The sequence below is a fragment of the Microtus ochrogaster genome, unplaced genomic scaffold (assembly GCF_000317375.1).
Source record: "Microtus ochrogaster isolate Prairie Vole_2 unplaced genomic scaffold, MicOch1.0 UNK6, whole genome shotgun sequence".
NCBI classification, from domain to species: Eukaryota; Metazoa; Chordata; class Mammalia; order Rodentia; family Cricetidae; genus Microtus; species Microtus ochrogaster.
This window is the reverse complement of record NW_004949104.1, coordinates 9,744,560-9,762,777: the sequence shown is the minus strand read 5'-3', so window position 1 is coordinate 9,762,777 and position 18,218 is coordinate 9,744,560. Positions and strand designations below refer to the sequence as shown.

The following is an 18,218-nucleotide window of genomic DNA, read 5'->3' as shown; positions in this document are numbered from 1 at the left end:
TCTCTGCCTCCCGAGTGCTGGGATTAAAGGCGTGCGCTACCACTGCCTGGCCGGCCTCAAACTCACAGAGATCCGCCTGCCTCTGGCTCCCAAGTGCTGGGATTAAAGATGTGCGCTACTACCACCTGGGGGCCTCAAACTCAGAGATCCTTCTGCCTCTGCTTCCCAAGTGCTGGTTTCAAAGGCGTGTGCCACCACCGCCTAGCCAAGTCAATTTGTATCAGACTAAATCTGCCGCTGTGGCGGCTTTTGTTGTAAAACTGCAGATCCTTGAGCTTCTGCTAATCCAGGCAGTGGGGTTCCGCTGCAAACTTAGCCAAGGCAGGCAGAATGGGCTTGTGTGGCCGAGTGTGTCTCAGACTCAGAACTGGGGCCTGAGTCACGAACTAAAAAACAGCACCCAGGATGGTGCTGTGTTAGATAGCGGGCTACCCGCTTGAGTCGGGGGCAAAATAGCCCGACGTTGGATACCAAAATGTAATGGCGTAAACGAATACAGACAGATTGTAAAAATATATATATACAGCTTTAATAGACTTACAGAACCACCGTTCCAGTGGAGACCAGGAAAGCAGAAGCAGCGGCTGGGAGCATGCTCGCCAAATTTATATGCAAACATTAGCCCAAGGCAAACACGCCCCCTAAGGGCACGGGACTTATCCCTACAGAGAAACCCTGTATCGAAACCCCCCCCCCAAAAAAAGAAAATCTTGGTATGAAAGTAAACATGGAGAAGGCTGAGATGCAACACAAGGGAAGGATGCTCAAGGATTTTAACATTGCAATAAAGAATCACAACCTCAAGCAAACAGGCAACTTTATGTATCTGGGAGGAAACCTCAGTTCAAAGAAGGGATCTATTTCAGACATCAAGAGGCAGATAGGGATAATGAGGGCTGCATTCCAGGCACTAGGAAAGGTTTGGTCAGTAAGAGACATAATGACAGCATCAAAATTACAAGTGTAAGAGACATTTGTCTTGAGCTTTCTTTACAACTCCAAAAATCTGGAAAATGAGACGCTGAATGTGTTTGAGATGGCACGTCTCAGGAGGTTTCTAGGCATCACACTGAGATAGGTTGTGTGAGAAAGCCTGGTGGTGGCAGCTCATGCTTTAGTCCCAGCACCCAGGAGCCAGAAGCAGGTAGATTTCTGTAAGTTTGAGGCCAGCCTGGTCTACAGAGCAAGTTCCAGGATGGGCAGGCCTGTTACACAAAGAAACCCTGCCTCAAAAAACCAAACCAAACAAAAAAGATTAAGCCCATTTTCCATGTGGTTTAAGAGAACTCGGCAGATAAATTGGTAAATCAAAATTTGAACCCATGTCTAGGATCCTTTGTTGCCCTCCTGCCCACTCAAGGTACCTTGCAGTCTGCAGAAGTCAGATGAGCCTTCACTTTGTTTCCCAAGTAAGACCTTGTACCAGGTAAAACACAGATTTGGCTCCTGTGCTGGGGACAGTTCTGAGCCCTAGCAACACGGTATGTTAACCACCAATTATGGCTCCTCTTCATCTTGCTCAGGAGATCTCTCTGGAGTGGTTCTAGAGCCAACCTATGATAGGGCTTACAGCCTGTGAGGTAATCTGTCCCGGGGTCTCTGAAGACTCGGCAGCTGTCTCTAGGGCTCAAAGAGCAAAGGTCCTGGTAGGAGCTTACAGAGTGCAGTTAGGGGTCTTGTGTATACTTCTCACAGTTTGACCCGAGTCATCCCTTCATCCTTCCTCAGTTCATGTCACAGGGCAGTGTGCTTCCATCTGGTGGAAGCAAGTGTTTTACACTGGCTCTGTCAGCTTACAGCTGTGTGACTTTCTTTAGGTCACAAACATTTCTGAGCCAGTTTCCTCAACTATAACATGGAAATTGGAACTGTACGTACCTTTAGGAGGCATCGCAAAATTAATACACAAAAAATTACAGAGCACAAAACTGTGCTGGGAACATGCTATCGAGCATGGAGGGGCTAAGATGAAGCCGACTGAGAGGAGGGGCTGCGGCAGTCCTGAAGCACCCCAGTACTTTAGTGCAAGCTGCAGGACGAGCTCATACTGCAGACGGAAGTAGCAAAGCAGCAAAAGGGTGCCCAGAGAGTGCAGAACCAGAGATGCTAAGAGGAGACCTTCATGGAGGGACAAGCGGCAACTAAGCCCAGTGCCAGAGGGCCAGGGAGGTGAGGACGATGGAACATCTCTGGTGGCCCCGAGGAGGCTGGAAGTGCAGCAGGTAAAGAAGACAACAAGAGCTCTGTGGGAGAGTCAACATTTCCTGGGCATTGTGTACTGCTGTATCAGAAAGTTACAGACTGGGTAACTTAAAAAATTTGAAATTTGCCCCCACACTGTCCTAGGTTTGGGGGCTCAGAAAGCCTAGGATATGAAACCGGTCGGCCTCTACTTGGCCTCCCTCTGGGGAGTGTCTTCTTGCTGTGTCACTTGGCAGAAGATGGAAGGACATTTTTTTTAAGGGGCCCAGAATAGTTTTCTCCAGCCCTTTCCTAGCTGGTATTAATCCTTTTATGGAGGAGGAGCCCTCATGATCTCAACACTTCCCATCAGGGTTTTCCTCAGAAGCACTGTGGGCTCTCACCAGGCTCAAAGACGAGGCTTGCTGGGCCTCGTGGCACATGCCCACAACTGCAGCACTCAAGGTGGGGTATGGCAGGAGAATCACAAATCTGAGGCTCTGGGCTACATTTGACACCCTGTACTGACATAACAACAATAACGAACTTTCAGTGAAATGCGGGCCTGGCAGCCATGAGCTGGGATTTGAGTGAGCACCTAGAAGAAGACCCCCATCTGTGAAGTTCCACCCTATTTGAAGAATCTCCTTTGCTGATAAAAATCAAGGCTAACAAACCAACTAATATTTCCCCTAACAAGTATCTTTTTTTTTAACTGCAGGTTTGTCTTCTTTCCTTCTCTCCTCTTCTTCTTCTTCTTCTTCCTCTTCCTCTTCCTTTTTTGGCACTGGCATTTTGCCTGCATGTATGTCTGTGTGAGGGTGTCAGATCCCCTGGAACTGGAATTACAGTTTGAGCTTCCATGTGGGTGCTGGGAATTGTCCTGGGTCCTCTGGAAGAACAGCCAATGCTCTTAATCACCAAGCCACCTCTTCAGTCCCCTAACAAGTATTTTAAAAGGGTATGGCAGCCCAGGCGTGGTGGCACACACCTTTAACCCTAGCACTTGTTGGGCAGAGGCAGGCAGATCTCTGTGAGGCCAGCCTGGTTCACATAGTGAGTTCCAGGACAGACAGGCTATATAGAGAAACCCCTGTCTCAAAATTAAAAAGAATCATTTAAAAGCCTAGCTTTTTTTTTTTAAATATTTATTTATTTATTATGTATACAATATTCTGTCTGTGTGTATGCCAGAAGAGGGCGCCAGACCTCCTTACAGATGGTTGTGAGCCACCATGTGGTTGCTGGGAATTGAACTCAGGACCTTTGGAAGAACAGGCAATGCTCTTAACCACTGAGCCATCTCTCCAGCCCAAAAGCCTAGCTTTTAAGATACTCCACAATCCCCCTTTCCACAAGCCTCACTTCCTGTTCCTGGATGTATCTTCTCACTCTTTGACTTTATTTTTATTCTTATTAAACCTCTGTGCACACAATAGCACATCCTGGTATTTTTCTTATCTCCTTCAATGTCCAGCAAACCTGTCTTTTGTTTTTGGATCTCCTCTTCTCAGAGCCAGCATTGTACCTGGGGCTACTGCAGTCCTGAGATGTAGCAGGTGCTTAGTGATAATCTTGGCGGGCTGGAGACAACTCTGTGTCTGGAAAGGGTCTTCTGCTCAAACCAGGGGTAAGATCCCCATCGCCTGACCCCAGCACCCAGAGGTAAGAAGCCAGGCATAGTGGAACATGCTTGGACCCCAGTGCAGAGGAGATGAAGGCTGGTGGATTCTTGGGGTTCTAAGGCCAGTAGGCATAACCCAGTTAGTGAGTTCCAGGCCAAATGAGAGATCTGTATAAAATAAAACAAAAACACACAAAAATGAGTGGCCAGTGAGATGACTCAGCCAGTACAGGCACTTGCAGGTAAGCCAGATGACCTGAATTCTTCCCAAGAACCCACGGGGTAGAGAGACAATTGCCCCAAGTTGTCCCTTGACCTCTATACATGCATCCCTCACCCACCTGCCACCCACCCAAATAAATGGAAGCTTTAAGAAAGTTTCAAATGTTCTCTCTGTATATTTAAAAATGACAATGACAGCTCCCGAAGAGCCAGGTTCATCTCTGCCCCTAGTCTTCAACGTGAGCAGAGAGTCCTCAGTCAACGAAGGCCCCTTCTCCTGTGCTACCCTGGGTTTTGTTTTGTTTTTCATTTTTCTGGAACTCTTTCTGTAGACCAGGCTGGCCTTGAACTCACAGACACCTGCCTGCCTCTGTCTCTAAACAGCCGGAATTAAAGGCAAGCGCCACCACAGTATGGCTAGTGTGCTTGTTTTTTGTTTTTTTTCTAGCTCGATTTAAGGCCCAACCCAGGATCCTTTTGCAGAGAATGACAGGACTGGGAGGGGCTTAGTGACCAGTCAGACCATTGCCACAGAAATCCAAAAGGATACTGAAATCAGATTTTAGTCCCCCCCCCAAAGGATGTGTGCCCTTGCTTTGCATTTTTGCTCCTACTTCCGCTGAAGCGTCTACCTCAGGTCCTCACGCCAGGCAAACACGGTACCTGGGCTTTTACCCCCAACTCCCTTTCAAAGATTTGAAACAGGGTAAGTCCGACCAGTATGGTCGCCAACTTTTTTTTTTAAACCAGGATCGTGGCGTGCACTTCCTCTTTGAAAAAACGAGGGTCTGTTGTGCCCTTTCTGGAGTGGTCCGTATAAAATAGGTGCGTGCCCGTTAATGCCCAGCACTGGGCCAGCTCACAGCCGTGAACGTTAAACTCTGCCAAGCCACCCAGTCCAGTGAAAGCCAGAGCTGGCCCAAAGCCACTTAACAGGGAGCAGCATGGTGGGTTCTAGTGTGTCTCTGAGGGAACCCCGAGTGCTGGGTGTGGCTAAGGCGAGCAGAGCCTACCCTCAGTGGCGACCGCGGCTTCCCCACACAGGTTTTATAGCTGGCAGGACTCTCCTCAAGCCTGAGCTCTAACGTGGGTTCTGTGGCACTCTCCTGGCTTGGGCTGCGACAACGCCTGCCTGAGGAACCAACGTCGCCGCACCCCGACCGCTCCCCACCCTCCGACACTGCGGCGGTAAAATGCAGCACTCTGAGGGCGCCTGCGCAGCTCTCCAGCGCGGCCCTCGCCGCAGCTATTTATAGTACATGACGTCACCTTAAAAAAGACCGTTAGGGCTGGGCCGCCCCGCCCCCCTCTCGCGCCTCCCGGCGGGCCGCTCCGACTGCGCAGGCGTGGTCGCGTCCTCCCTCCCCGCCTGCCCGCGGCGCCCCCTGTTCTCTCTAGGCGGCTCCGCGGCCCTCGCCACTGCGCGTGCAGCCAGCCAGCGAGAGGGCGCGAGCGGCGGCGCAGCCTGCAGCCTCCCGCCAGCCGGCGAGCCAGTGCGCGTGCGCGGCGGCGGCCTCGGCTGCGACCGGGAAGCGGACAGGCAGGCGGGCGAGCGAGCGAGCAAGCAGGCGATTCGGGCGCGCGAGGCGAGGCCGAGTCGCGAGCGACATGGGGGACCGAGAGCAGCTGCTGCAGCGGGCGCGACTGGCGGAGCAGGCGGAGCGCTACGACGACATGGCCTCCGCCATGAAGGCGGTGAGCGCCCCGGGAGTCCCGGGGGGCTGTGGGGCGGGCCCGGGCCTGGGCGTCCACTCTCTCCCTGCGCACGGCGGCCCACCTTTGGGGCGCGGCGGCCGCCGGACTCTCCGTTTCGTGAGGCCCGGCCGGGGCGGGGTCCCCCTTTCGGAGACTGGCAGGCGGGGGTCGCCGGATCCTAGCTCGGAGCGCGGTGGGGGAGGGGGTACACGAGGAAATCGCGTTCCTGCGTCTAGACCCTTCTCCCCGACCCGAGGCGAAACGTGCTTCCCTTCCACCATTCACCCACTTGTAATAAAGACTCATCCGCTAGTGGAGCCTCCTCTCCTGGTTTTCTCTGCCACGACCTGTTTGCTCTGCTTGCCAGAAGTTAGTTCTTTCCCGTTTTTCCACACCTCGCTCGGGTCTGGCTTTGTGTGCGAAGACCTCCCTTTGCAGGAGGCACAGGCGTGAAGGAGGGCGTGGGTCTCTACAGAATCTCCCAACGTTCAAGGCAGCGTGTCTGCCTGGAGAGGAAATGAAATGAAGCGAACCTGGGTGCCTTTGCATTCCTGAGACCCTCATAGATGAATTCTGCAGCTTGAATTTCCGGTGAAGGAGACGTGCCCAGCCACACCCTAGCCAGCCCCGTAGATTAGAGCCTACCTGCGTGTCTGAGTGTTTGAATTCTGGTCACTACCTCACTATAGACGATTCTTTACATCGTCCTGGGTTTTTTTAGATGAATATTTTTTTTGTCAAGGTCACACAGCCGTGGCTACTAGTGTAGTCTTGATGTGAACCTCCTAAGCGTGGGGAGAATTCCCTTGGACTCCACCTTAGCCTTTTAAATATACAAGCATTTTGGGAGTGAGACTCAGAAATCTGCCTTTTCAATAGCCCTTGGGGCAATTTTTAGCTGACTTAAATGAGTTAACTGCCCTAGCTCATATGTAGCTCATATGCCCTATAGCTGGCCTTTGAAATGATTTTTAAATAAAAAAAATTACAAATCCAGATACTCTACAAATATAATCTGAAAATTTTGATACTTACTACATGAAATATAAAATTGAGGTCACCTTTGAGGATTTCCCAGGTAAGAACAATAATTAAGTTATTCTTCCTCTAGTGTCTTGTTACACATTCAGCAAAATGTCTCTGGAAACCAGCAACACACAGCCCATTTGTTGATCCATTGGTGATACTGATTCCAGCATTATACTAGGCTGTCCTGAGAAGATCGGAGGTTTTCATGTATACCAGGGGATGTTCTAGGTTTGCAGTCTGGGCCTTTAAGAAATTGTGGCTTCTTTAAGAAAAGGAATTTAAAATGTAGTTTTGCAAATTTTTGGGAACAAGACTGTAATCCCTAATCTGCTCTTGTAAACCACCACTATCCACACCGAGTCATTAGATGGTTCTGTGCAGGCTGAGGCCTCCCCCTGGACACCTGGGTGGGTCTTCGAGGCTGCAGTGGGAGAGGAAGGTGTTAGAGAGAAAGGGATGGGGCTTAAATGAAGGCGAAAGAAAGCTAAGGGAAAATGGCTGACACTTGTGTGGAGCTAACAACTGTCCTGAGGTGGGAATTGAGAAAAGAGTAGAGAGACGTTACCAGGACAGAATACGGTTTCAGCAGGGAGAAAAGGCCCTCTGGTCTTTCTAAGAGGGCTTGAAAAATGTCCAGCAGTTTGCTTCTTCACAGATGTTCTCTGGGGCATTAAGGTAACATTGTACAAGCTAATGGACTTTAGAGTGTGTTAGGAATTTGTAATCTGTGTCCTAAAGGAGTCCTGGGTTGGAAAAGACACCAAGAACTGAGAACTTAATATTTGCACCATCAATTGCTGATAAAACATTCCCTCAAATTAACTATTAAAAAATAAGGGGAGTTGTTTCCTACCAGAATTAATATTTGTTACCTATATTAGTGGGATATATCTTTAGGTAGATGGAGAACAATCTCATTTTGCCTGTTGGTGTAATTTTATAGATGAAATTCTTAATAAATGTTAATAGGTCATCCATTCATAAGCCTTAATTAAAGCTTTTGGGAAGAGTGAATTCTAGTATACTTATGTTGGTTTTTTTTTTTCCTTCTCTTAGATAGGTTTTCATGTATCCCAGGTTGTCCTTAAACACACTAAGTAGAGGAGTCTGAGCTCCCGATGACCCTGCCTTTACCTTTCAATGCTGGGGTAACTGGTATGCACCACCCTGCCTGGCTTCCCTCTGGGTTGTGTGGGCTTTCTTTCAGGCCATGAAGAGGCAGGTAAGTACAGTGTTCTAGAGAGGGTGGAGCAGGGCATTGGTGTGATGAAGTGAGCCAGTGTCACTACTCTGACCTTGAAACTTAATCTGGTTTCAGGGTCTCTGAAGTATAAAATTAGGAATATTGGTGTTAGTAACATTATTGGTGATAGTCAGTTTTTGTCTTTAATCTTCAAGGTTCTTTTTGTTTCTTGTTTTAAATGGTTTAGTTATAATGCTTATAATGATGTTTCTTAATCCAGCAGCGTCACCTGGAGGACAGTAGTGGTAAACTATAAGAATTTTGGCAGTAGGTGGAGCGGGTGGTACAGTTGTTGCCTAGCGTGTTGAGGGCCCCAGTTTCGATTCCCAAGCACTCCTTCCCCCACACACATTAGGAATAGTGATGTTGGCTTCAAATTTGTTGAAGACCGTAATTTCTGTCTCAACTCATGAAGAGTCAGCAAATGTTTCTGAACAACAGAAGCTTAATTACAAAATGGGTCTTCAAGCCCTTTCTAATATCACCTATAAGTGGAATTAGAATGTTACTGTGAAGGACTGAGGTGTCAGGAAAAAAGGAAACTGTAGGCTTCTGTATTGATAGGTAGAGAGGTAAACATAATTCAATCATGTCTTCTTACTCCCCTGAGTCTTTATATCAGAATAAAGGTGGTAGTTATAAAATTATAAAATGCAAACATAAGTGCTATACAATCTTCTTAGAGTCTTACTGACTTCAAATGCAGGCTTCTTTTGCTTGTGCCTCCTGAGTGCTTGGATTACAGGCTGCCGGCACACCCAGCTGCTGCAGTCTTTACAGTAGCAAATCATACATAGCAGATCATAGAGCGAAATGTTGGATTTGATGAATATCTAAGTGCAGGCAACAAAACCACATTTAACGAAACATGAGCTGGACAGGAAGAGGCAAGAGAGCCTGACTACTAATGGCTGTGAGATTGTGAGACCGGGGAAAGGAGCAGGGGGTGTGTAAAGGAGAACCCCACCGAATGGCTAGGGAGACATAATCTTGTGGACTTCTTTTTTTTTTTTTTTTTAAAGATTTATTTATTATATATACAACATTCTGCCTCGATGTATGCCCGCACGCCAGAGGGCGCCAAATCTCAGTACAGATGGTTTGGAGCCACCATGTGGTTGCTGGGAATTGAACTCAGGACCTCTGGAAGAGCAGCCAGTGCTCTTAACCTCTGAGCCATCTCTCCAGCCCTTGTTTTTGTTTTTTGAGATAGGGTTTCTCCTTGTAGCTTTGGAGCCTGTCCTGGAACTCACTCTGTAAATCAGGCTGGCCTCAAACTCACAGATCTTCCTGCCTCTGTCTCCTGAGTTCTGGGATTCAAAGTGCGAGACTACCTACCACCTGGAAATCTTGTGGACTTTTAAGATGCATCAAAAATTGTCAATATAGGGCTGGAGAGATGGCTCAGAGGTTAAGAGCATTTCCAAATTGAGGATGGAGGATTATTGTGAGTTCAAGACCAGCCTGAGCTATGGACCCTGTCTAAAAAAGTAATAGTTTTAGAGGGTTACCTCAGTGTTTTCCATTCATATTCAGCAAGTTTGAGGAGTTTTTGTTTTACTTACTGGTATTCATTAGATGGCATCTGTTAGTTTATGTACCTATTGTTTTTATTTATTCTAATTGCCTGGTGCTAGGAATCCAACCCCAGGGTCTTGAGCATGCTCAGCATACACCCTACCAGTGGTTGACTCCCTCAGCTCTCATGCAGTGTTAAAGCAGGTCTGTCTACAAGTACTTTTTGTAGTACCACCGTTTTACAGATGGGATTTACAGTGGTTAATTTCTTCTTGGTTAGATGGTTGTAAATCCAGAATTTGGAATGCTGAGTTCTCATTTTAATGTTGTACAATGTCCCATGAAATTACGGAATAGTTTCTGATATATGTTCTGTTATATTGACTATTGTTCCAATTACTTTATGTAAGTGGACTTAATAAGCAGTTAACATTTACTGGGTGTATCTGCCAAGTTTGATTAAAAATAGAATCTACCACTTGTGGCTTACAAGTGTAAAAGGGAAGTCTGTAGGCCTGGACTTTGCCTGTACCGAAAGCCAGGAGGATTTTCAGTGCAATACTTAAGAACTGGTCGGGTTTCGGCTCTGCCTGTTAGCTGAGTGCTGCATTTTCCTTGTCAGGACTGGTGAAGTGCTTGTTAGACAAACATGAAGACCCATATTAAACCAGCAGCTAAACAGTTGGTGAACAGATGGCTTGTAATCCAAGACCTGGGGAGGCCTTCTAGCCTAGGCTACTTGTTCCAAACCATTGAGAGAGACCCTCAAAGATGGGTGATGCCTGAGGAATGGCACCTGCAGTTAGTTGTCTCTGGCCTCTGCACAGAGGTTAACCGATGTCCCCTAGTGTCCCCGTGGAGGCAGCCTAATTCTAGCATTTTCGTGTTTCCTCACCCTTCCTTCACTGATGTTCTGTTCTTCTGCCGTGGGCATTGACACTTGGATGATCAGAACTGGGCAGAGCTTCTGAAGCTACCAGTCTCCATGCCTTCAGAGACAGCGTGCAGCATGCCAGTCTTCTGGGTTGTATGATGTCAAAAGCAAGGCAAAGACAATTCAGTCTCTAAGGACACTGAGAGGCGCTGTTTTCATTTGGCTGGTATTAAGTTTAGAATGTTAGTTATCTCTGCTCGTCTTGAGCTTATTACCCAGCCCAAGCAGGTGAGCGCACAGTCCTCCTGCTTCAGCTTCCTGAGTCCCTGTGCTGTGGGCCTGCATCACCATGCTTGGCTCCTGTGTCAGTTTTGTTTGCTCAGTATTACAGCTGATGATGGATATCTCCCAGATTAAGAACTTTTTACGTTTTTCTAGTCATGTTCTGTTTTTGGCCCTACGTCTATTTTTATCCAGTTTATTGCCTTATGAGTAGTGGGAGGAGGCCCCTAGAGATTTCTGAGTAAGCAAATGATGTCATAGGAAGATAAATGAGTTAGCAGCAAACTGTTATTTGTGATTTACTAATGCTGTGTAATCCTGAGCAGAGAATGGTTAAAAATGCCGTGGGGTTGCGAGTTTGTGCAGCAAGAGGCTGTGTGGTAAAGACAACAGTTAAATTGCTGATCTAGAGACTGTTTTTGTTGTTAATTTGTCTTGTTTTTAAGAAATGAAGAGATGCCTTTAATCCCAGCCCTCAGGAGGCAGAGACAGGAATATCTCATTGAATTCCAGGACAGCCAGGGCTACACAGAGAAACTATCTCAAAAAATAAAATAAAAAGAAAACTAGAAAAAGTTGTAGCTGATGAAATTGAACTCTTCCATTAAAGTAATTGTGTTTCAAAATTTATGGCCACCTAGATTCTAGTCTTGTAGTTTGGAGAAAAAAAAAAAGATGGCTGCTAAGTAGCATTGCTTCCTTTCATTAGAGTTGGGCATTTAAAAAAAAGTCTTGCTGGTCAGTGGTGGCGCACACCTTTTATTCCAGTACTTGGGAGGCAGAGACTGACAGATCTCTGTTGAGTTTGAGGCCAGCCTGGTCTACAGAGTGAGTTCCAGGACGGCCAGGGCTGTTATAAAGAGAAACCTTGTCTTGAAAAACCAAACAAACAAAAAAAACTTTATTTGTATATGTGGAGACAGTGGGGTGTCAGGTCTTCCTGGCACTGGAGTTATAGATAGTTGTGAACCACGCAGCATGAGTACTGAGAACCAAACACTGGTCCTCTGCAAGAGCAACAAGCTCTCTTAGTTGCTGAGCTATCGCAGACTTGAATTTTGAATTACCCTAGGCCCTATCACATGCTGTATTGAGATTACAGTCACTGTGCCTGGCTCCATTATGAACAGAATCGTTACATCAAAGGGATTCACAACTGTCTGTAATTCCAAGATCTGACACCCTTACACAGACATACACGCAAACAAAACACCAATGCAAATAAAATAAAAGTGAATAAATTATTTTAAAAAAGAAAAAGAGCCAGGTTGTGGTGGTGTACATCTTTGATCCCAGCACTCAGGAGGCAGAGGCAAGTGGATGTCTGTGAGTTCAAGGTGGATGACTTTCAGATACTCAGGCTTTGCCCTCTTATGTTTGCCTCTGGTGTTTTGCAGGTGACAGAGCTGAATGAACCTCTATCTAATGAAGATCGAAATCTCCTCTCTGTGGCCTACAAGAATGTAGTTGGTGCCAGGCGATCTTCTTGGAGGGTCATTAGTAGTATTGAGCAGAAAACCATGGCAGATGGAAATGAGAAGAAGTTGGAGAAAGTTAAAGCTTACCGGGAGAAGATCGAGAAGGAGCTCGAGACAGTTTGCAATGATGTCTTGGCTCTTCTTGACAAGTTCCTTATCAAGAACTGCAATGATTTCCAGTATGAGAGCAAAGTGTTCTACCTGAAAATGAAGGGCGATTACTACCGCTACTTGGCAGAGGTGGCTTCTGGAGAGAAGAAAAACAGTGTGGTGGAAGCTTCTGAGGCCGCATACAAGAAAGCCTTCGAAATCAGCAAAGAGCACATGCAGCCAACGCATCCCATCCGGCTTGGCCTGGCCCTCAATTTTTCTGTGTTCTATTATGAGATCCAGAATGCACCCGAGCAGGCCTGCCTCTTAGCCAAACAAGCCTTCGATGATGCCATAGCTGAGCTGGACACATTAAATGAGGATTCCTATAAGGACTCCACTCTCATCATGCAGTTGCTGCGAGACAACCTCACCCTCTGGACGAGCGACCAGCAGGATGAAGAAGCAGGAGAAGGCAACTGAAGATCCTTCAGGTCCCTGGCCCTTCCTTCACCCACCACCCCCATCACTGATTCTTCCTTGCCACAATCACTATATCTAGTGCTAAACCTATCTGTATTGGCAGCACAGCTATTCAGATCTGCCCTCCTGTCCCTTGGGAAGCAGTTTCAGATAAACCTTCATGGGCATTTGCTGGACTGATGGTTGCTTTGAGCCACAGGGCATCATTCCCTTTTGAATTATGCAGAGAAGTGTGTTCTGAATGAGGCATTTTATTATGTCTGTTGATCTATGGCAAATCCAGGTGATGGTAATTGAGGATTGTAGAAAGGAGAATTAGCCAACACAGGCTATGGCTGCTATTTAAAACAAGCTGATAGTGTTCTGTTAAGCAGTACATCTTGTGCATGCAAAAATGAATTTGACCCTCTCATCCCTTCCTTCAGCTAATGGAAACTGACACAGCGACAACTTGTTCCTTCACCATCAGCTTTACAAATTGTTAACGTGAGCTTTCAGCAGCCCTTGCTGTGCCTCTTTAAATTATGACGTGCACACACTTTCTTTTCAATGCAATGCATCAGAAGTTTTGATATGTGTAACTTTCTTTTTTTTTTTTTTTTTGGTTGTGATTAAGAATCATGGATTTATTTTTTGTAACTCGTTGGCTATTGTTCTTGTGTATCCTGACAGCATCATGTGTGTCAACCTGTGTCAATCATGATGGGTGGTTATGAAATGCCAGACAGCTAAAATAAATGTTTTGGACTTAAAAGAGTAAATAAATGCTGCTTTGGGGATATTATCAGTGCCTGGCCTTGATTTTTCTTTTTCCCCTTCCTTCTTCCTACAAAGTTGTTTTGAGTCCCTGTTTGTATTTTTCAGCATTGTAGTGTTGGTAATGTGTGTTCAGACTTTCCCTGTCCTTTGGTGGCATTAAACAGTATATAGCACACAGTAGTTTTTTGTGCAATGGCACTATCCACGCTCCTTGGTAACTGATGCTTATAATTGAGCCAGGCGAAAAGTGCTGCCTTCTGTGGCAGGGTACCACTCCACTGTAAGGTTTAATCTGTGTTGGGAGGGTTTGACGTTAATCCGTTGAGGATTGAGTCACGTTTAGTACTGACAGTAAACCTTGAGCTTATGTGGCTCATTTTCCAGATTAGATATTATAAAATGCTAGTTAGAGTGTACAACCTGGGGCCAGAAGCATATTTTAATGATTAAAAAGTTGTTGCCAAGCCTGTCAGTGGTGGTGCACACTTTTAATCCCAGCACTCGGGAGGCAGAGGCAGGCGGATCTCTCTGAGTTCCAGGCCAGCCTGGTCTACAGAACAAGTTCTAGGACAGGCTCTAAAGCTAGACAGAGAAACCCAGTTTTTGGCAAGGGGAAGTTTTGCCCAGTGTCATTGCACACACCTTCAATCCCAGTACTTGGGAGGTAGAGGCAGCCAGGCATCTCTCTGTTAATGCTTTTGATTGGAGAAAACTAGGTATCAGCCATGTCATTTAAGGTGCCTATCTTCAAAGAGGTAAAGCTGAAGTCAAAGCAGACTGTTGGGAGGGTTGTAGCTTGGGGGTAGTGTGCTTGCATCACACAAGTGAAACCTCAGGTTGGATCCCCAGTACCACATAAACACCTGCTATCCCTGGACTGAGGTGGAGGATTGGAAATTCAAGGTCATTCTCGGCTACATAGTGAGCTCCAGGCCAGTCTGGAATACATGAGAGCTTTTCTCAAAGCAAAAAGCCAAAGCTGGGGTGTTGAGCTGAGTATGACAGCATGTGCCTGCAGTCCAACTAGTTGGGGGGCCATGATAGAAAGGTCACTCGAATTGAGGTGTTTGGGACTGACAAACATTTTAAACATGAAGCTGCCTTATGGCATGGCTCCTAAGCCATAAATATTTTGATCCCTTATCCGAGAGTAGACCCCACAAAGATGACTCTAGTGACCAGCCTCTGCTGCTTCCCTCCTCCAAACTGACATCTTACAAAATATTCCGGACTCCTGGCCTGGGAAAGCCTCTTCTCTTGAACAACCAGATAACTTTGCATCATTCTTTGTAGTCCTAAGTTGTTTCCATGTCCTCTGGACTGTAGGCCTTGATGGTGTCTAGAACAGCAGGAGGTGCACAAGCTGGGGGAGCTGAAGACCAAAGGGATAGTGCCAAGTTCATTGCCCAAGGTGTACGTGCCTAGGCTATCGTGGAGGACAGAAGCTATGGATGACACTTGCTGACTACTTTCTGGGAGCTAGTCACCTTGGTAAGGGATGCTTTAGTTCAGCTGCAGAGATGGTTCAGTAGTTAACAATGGGAATAGCCCCTGAGATAATTAAAAGTTTGATTCTCAGCACCCATGTTGGCCTGTTCAGTTGCTTGTAACCCTAACTCCAGGGTTAAACATGGAGCTGGCTTCTTTGAGTACCTTCATTCAAATGGACACCCCCCGCCCCCAGACACAGACACACAGAATACAAAATAAATTTTTAAAAGAACAAACTAAAGTTCAAGGACTGAAGCCGGGCAGTGGTGGTGCATGCCATTAATCCCAGCACTCAGGATGCAGAGGCAGGCAGATCTCTGAGTTCAAGGCCAACCTGGTCTAAAGACCAAGTTGCGGGACAGCCAGGGCCGCACAGAGAAACCCTGCCTCAGAAAACAAAATCCCCACATAGCCAAAGTTGAAGGGCTGAGGATGTAACTTAGTGGTAGAGGGGTAGTCTAACAAGGGTCTGGGTTCTATCCCCAGCACTGCAAAACAGGTGGCTAGAATGCTGAGATTAGAAAAGTGACTTTCCTGAGGTTAAAGAGCCAGAAGGCAGCCTAGCATGCTGTTTAGCAGGACTTCAAGGTCCTTGTTTCCCATGACATCATGTTGCCTTTGTGTGTGCACAGAAGCAATTTAAAAATCCAGAAGGACCTAGAGTTGTTGAGGAGACGTCTTTGATAAGACCCCCTTGCTTGCCAGTCTGTCACTCTCGGTTACATTTGCCTTCCAACCAGATTGGCTGCTGAGTGTCCCACCAACATTCTGGGCATGTCCTGAAATGGGGGCCTTGCCGCTCTTCCACTGAGAAAGGATGCTCTATAGGCAGGCAACACACTGACAGATGGGAACAAGTGGCACCAGATGAAGCCCCCGCTACACTGAACTTGTTCAGCCTGCTCGCTTAGTTTTGTGTGTGTGTCTACCATGTTCATGTATGGGGTGCACACGTGTGCATGTTGATACCAGGTGCTTTCCTCCATCGCTCTTTATCTCTTTATATTTTTGTGATAGTGGCTTTCTGCATGGAGTCCATTGATTCAGCTAGAGTGACTGACTAGTGTGCCCCAGGGTTCTGTCTCTGCCTCCCCAGTGCTGGGATTAAAGGAATGGGCTGTCACTCCTGGCTTTTTTACATGGGTTTGAGTGACCCAACAGGCCCTTGTAAGAGTTTGTTGACTGAGCCACCTCTCTAACCCTTTTCCCTTACTTTTACACGTCTTTACCCGTCCTGGAATGACTATCCAAATTCTATCATGATGTCCCTTCTTTGACAGCTACTATGAGCCCATTTTGGGGGTTTAGTCTATGGCTCTGTTCCACACAATGACATTTATCAGCCCTCCCTACCCAATAATCCCATTAGATTGTTACTGCATGGTCAGCATTGGCTAGGTGGCTTGAGATGCCTGTCAGTTGTCATAGACATGAGCCTTGTTTTACAGGGCTAATGTGCAATCATATGTGTATATGTGTTTCTGTACACATGTGTATGTAGATACAAACAAAAGAAGATGAAAACGGCATTCAGGGTTCCCCCTGCTGGACACAATTCACAGTTTATTGGACTTACGCATGAAGTTGTAATTTTAGGAAGGTGGCCCATGGATCATTAAAATGACTTAGCAGGTAAAGGCACTTGCCACAGAGCCTGACAACCTGAGTCTGCCTCCCTGAACCTACGACAGGAAAAAGAACTGACTGACTGTGTGGACCATGGCATGAGTCTCCCCTAAATAAATTAATACGTTTTTAAAGTGACTGAAAAGAATCTTTTATTTTGCCACCTGTCTACTATAGGTAAGCCTTAGAGTTGGCATCTCTTCTAAGCTGGCGGTATGATTGTAAATGCTAGCCTCTTAGCTTGTTGCCTTTGGTTGTGTCTGGAGAATTCCATTCCTGAGATCTGTAATTATTGTCAGCTGCTCTGGGATGGTCCCCATCTCCTTCCTTTTCCTCTTGTACCCCACATTTTCTTCTGCTTTTTACATGTGTCTTCTGCAGCTGCCCTCCTCCCGCTTGACTTTCATGGCCACTCCCTGAATTCCACCAAGATGGTTACTATGGAAATCATCTCCTGGAAGTGACATCACTCATTTCCTAGGCAACTGTTTCTAGGGTAGTGAATCATTAGCTCACCATGGCAACCCTCCAGGAGTATACTTCTGCAGTGAAATGGGAAAACAGAATGCTCATGTATTTAGCAGGGTGGTGGTTGTGCAGGGAGACTACAGAAGAAGAAGAAAGGTTGGAGAAGAGAACACGTTTCTTCTTTGGGGAAAAATAGGAATGAATATGAGACAGGAAAAGAATGGAATCTTGGGGGTCAACCCTTTCTCCTTCCTAACAACTGGACTGATCATACGGCATGTCACCAAGCTGGGATATTTGAGAATGTTCAGGGACACCATTACTACTCTGAAAGTGACAGGTGAACACTTGGTCTCCCCAAGCAAGCAGGGCATATGAGCCTCTGCCCACAATCAGGCAGGTGTCTGGGCTTATTCCTCACCTGCGCTACTCCATCAAGCACAGACTCAGCTGTTTCTCTGTGGTTATTTGGGACACTACAGAAAGAAAAACCAGCCCAGGTCTTTGTTACAATGGGGTTCACAGTCCTATGTGTGATGGTGGAGAGGGAAATCCCACAGTTACTCCAGAACATGCTGTGGTATGGATTGCATGCAGCGTCTGAAGGCGAGACACCCAGCTTTAAGGAAAGTCTGTCAACAGACACTGGAGGCAGTTTGGGGAGGAGAGCGGACAACTAAGGGAAGAGGCAGAGGGAGTGGGAGTGGAGTTAGCAGGGACAAGAGGAGCACACAGAATCAGGAGGAATTAATCCTGCGCAGTGGCTCATGTAATTCCAGTACTGGAGGCTGAAGTGGGAGGATGGCCATGAGTTTGAGGGCAGCCTGGGCTGTAGGTTTCCTCAATTTCTCTAGCACCACAAAGCTCCTAGAAAGATTTTGAACTTGCATGATGTGACTGCAATGGAGAAACACCATAGACATAGTTAGAACAGGAATGTCAGGGTCTAGCCTTGACGGGTACGCCATAGACATAATTAGGACAGGACTGTCAGGGTCTAGCCATAGACATAGTTAGGACAGGACTGTTGGGGTCTAGCCTTGACGGGTACACCATAGACATAGGACAGGGCTGTCGGGGTCTAGCCTTGACGGGTACACCATAGACATAGTTAGGACAGGACTGTCAGGGTCTAGCCTTGACGGGTACACCATA

At 46.8% G+C, this 18,218-nt stretch overlaps 1 protein-coding gene across 1 annotated transcript; it reads left to right on the top strand.

Annotated features, from left to right (window-relative positions):
* Positions 1-5,426: 5,426 nt before the first annotated feature.
* On the top strand, positions 5,427-13,503 carry Ywhah (tyrosine 3-monooxygenase/tryptophan 5-monooxygenase activation protein eta). The gene is made up of 2 exons (XM_005366084.2): positions 5,427-5,722; positions 12,066-13,503. The coding sequence occupies exons 1-2, from the start codon at positions 5,636-5,638 to the stop codon at positions 12,717-12,719; spliced, it is 741 nt and encodes a 246-aa protein (XP_005366141.1). The 5' UTR covers positions 5,427-5,635; the 3' UTR covers positions 12,720-13,503.
* Positions 13,504-18,218: the final 4,715 nt, after the last annotated feature.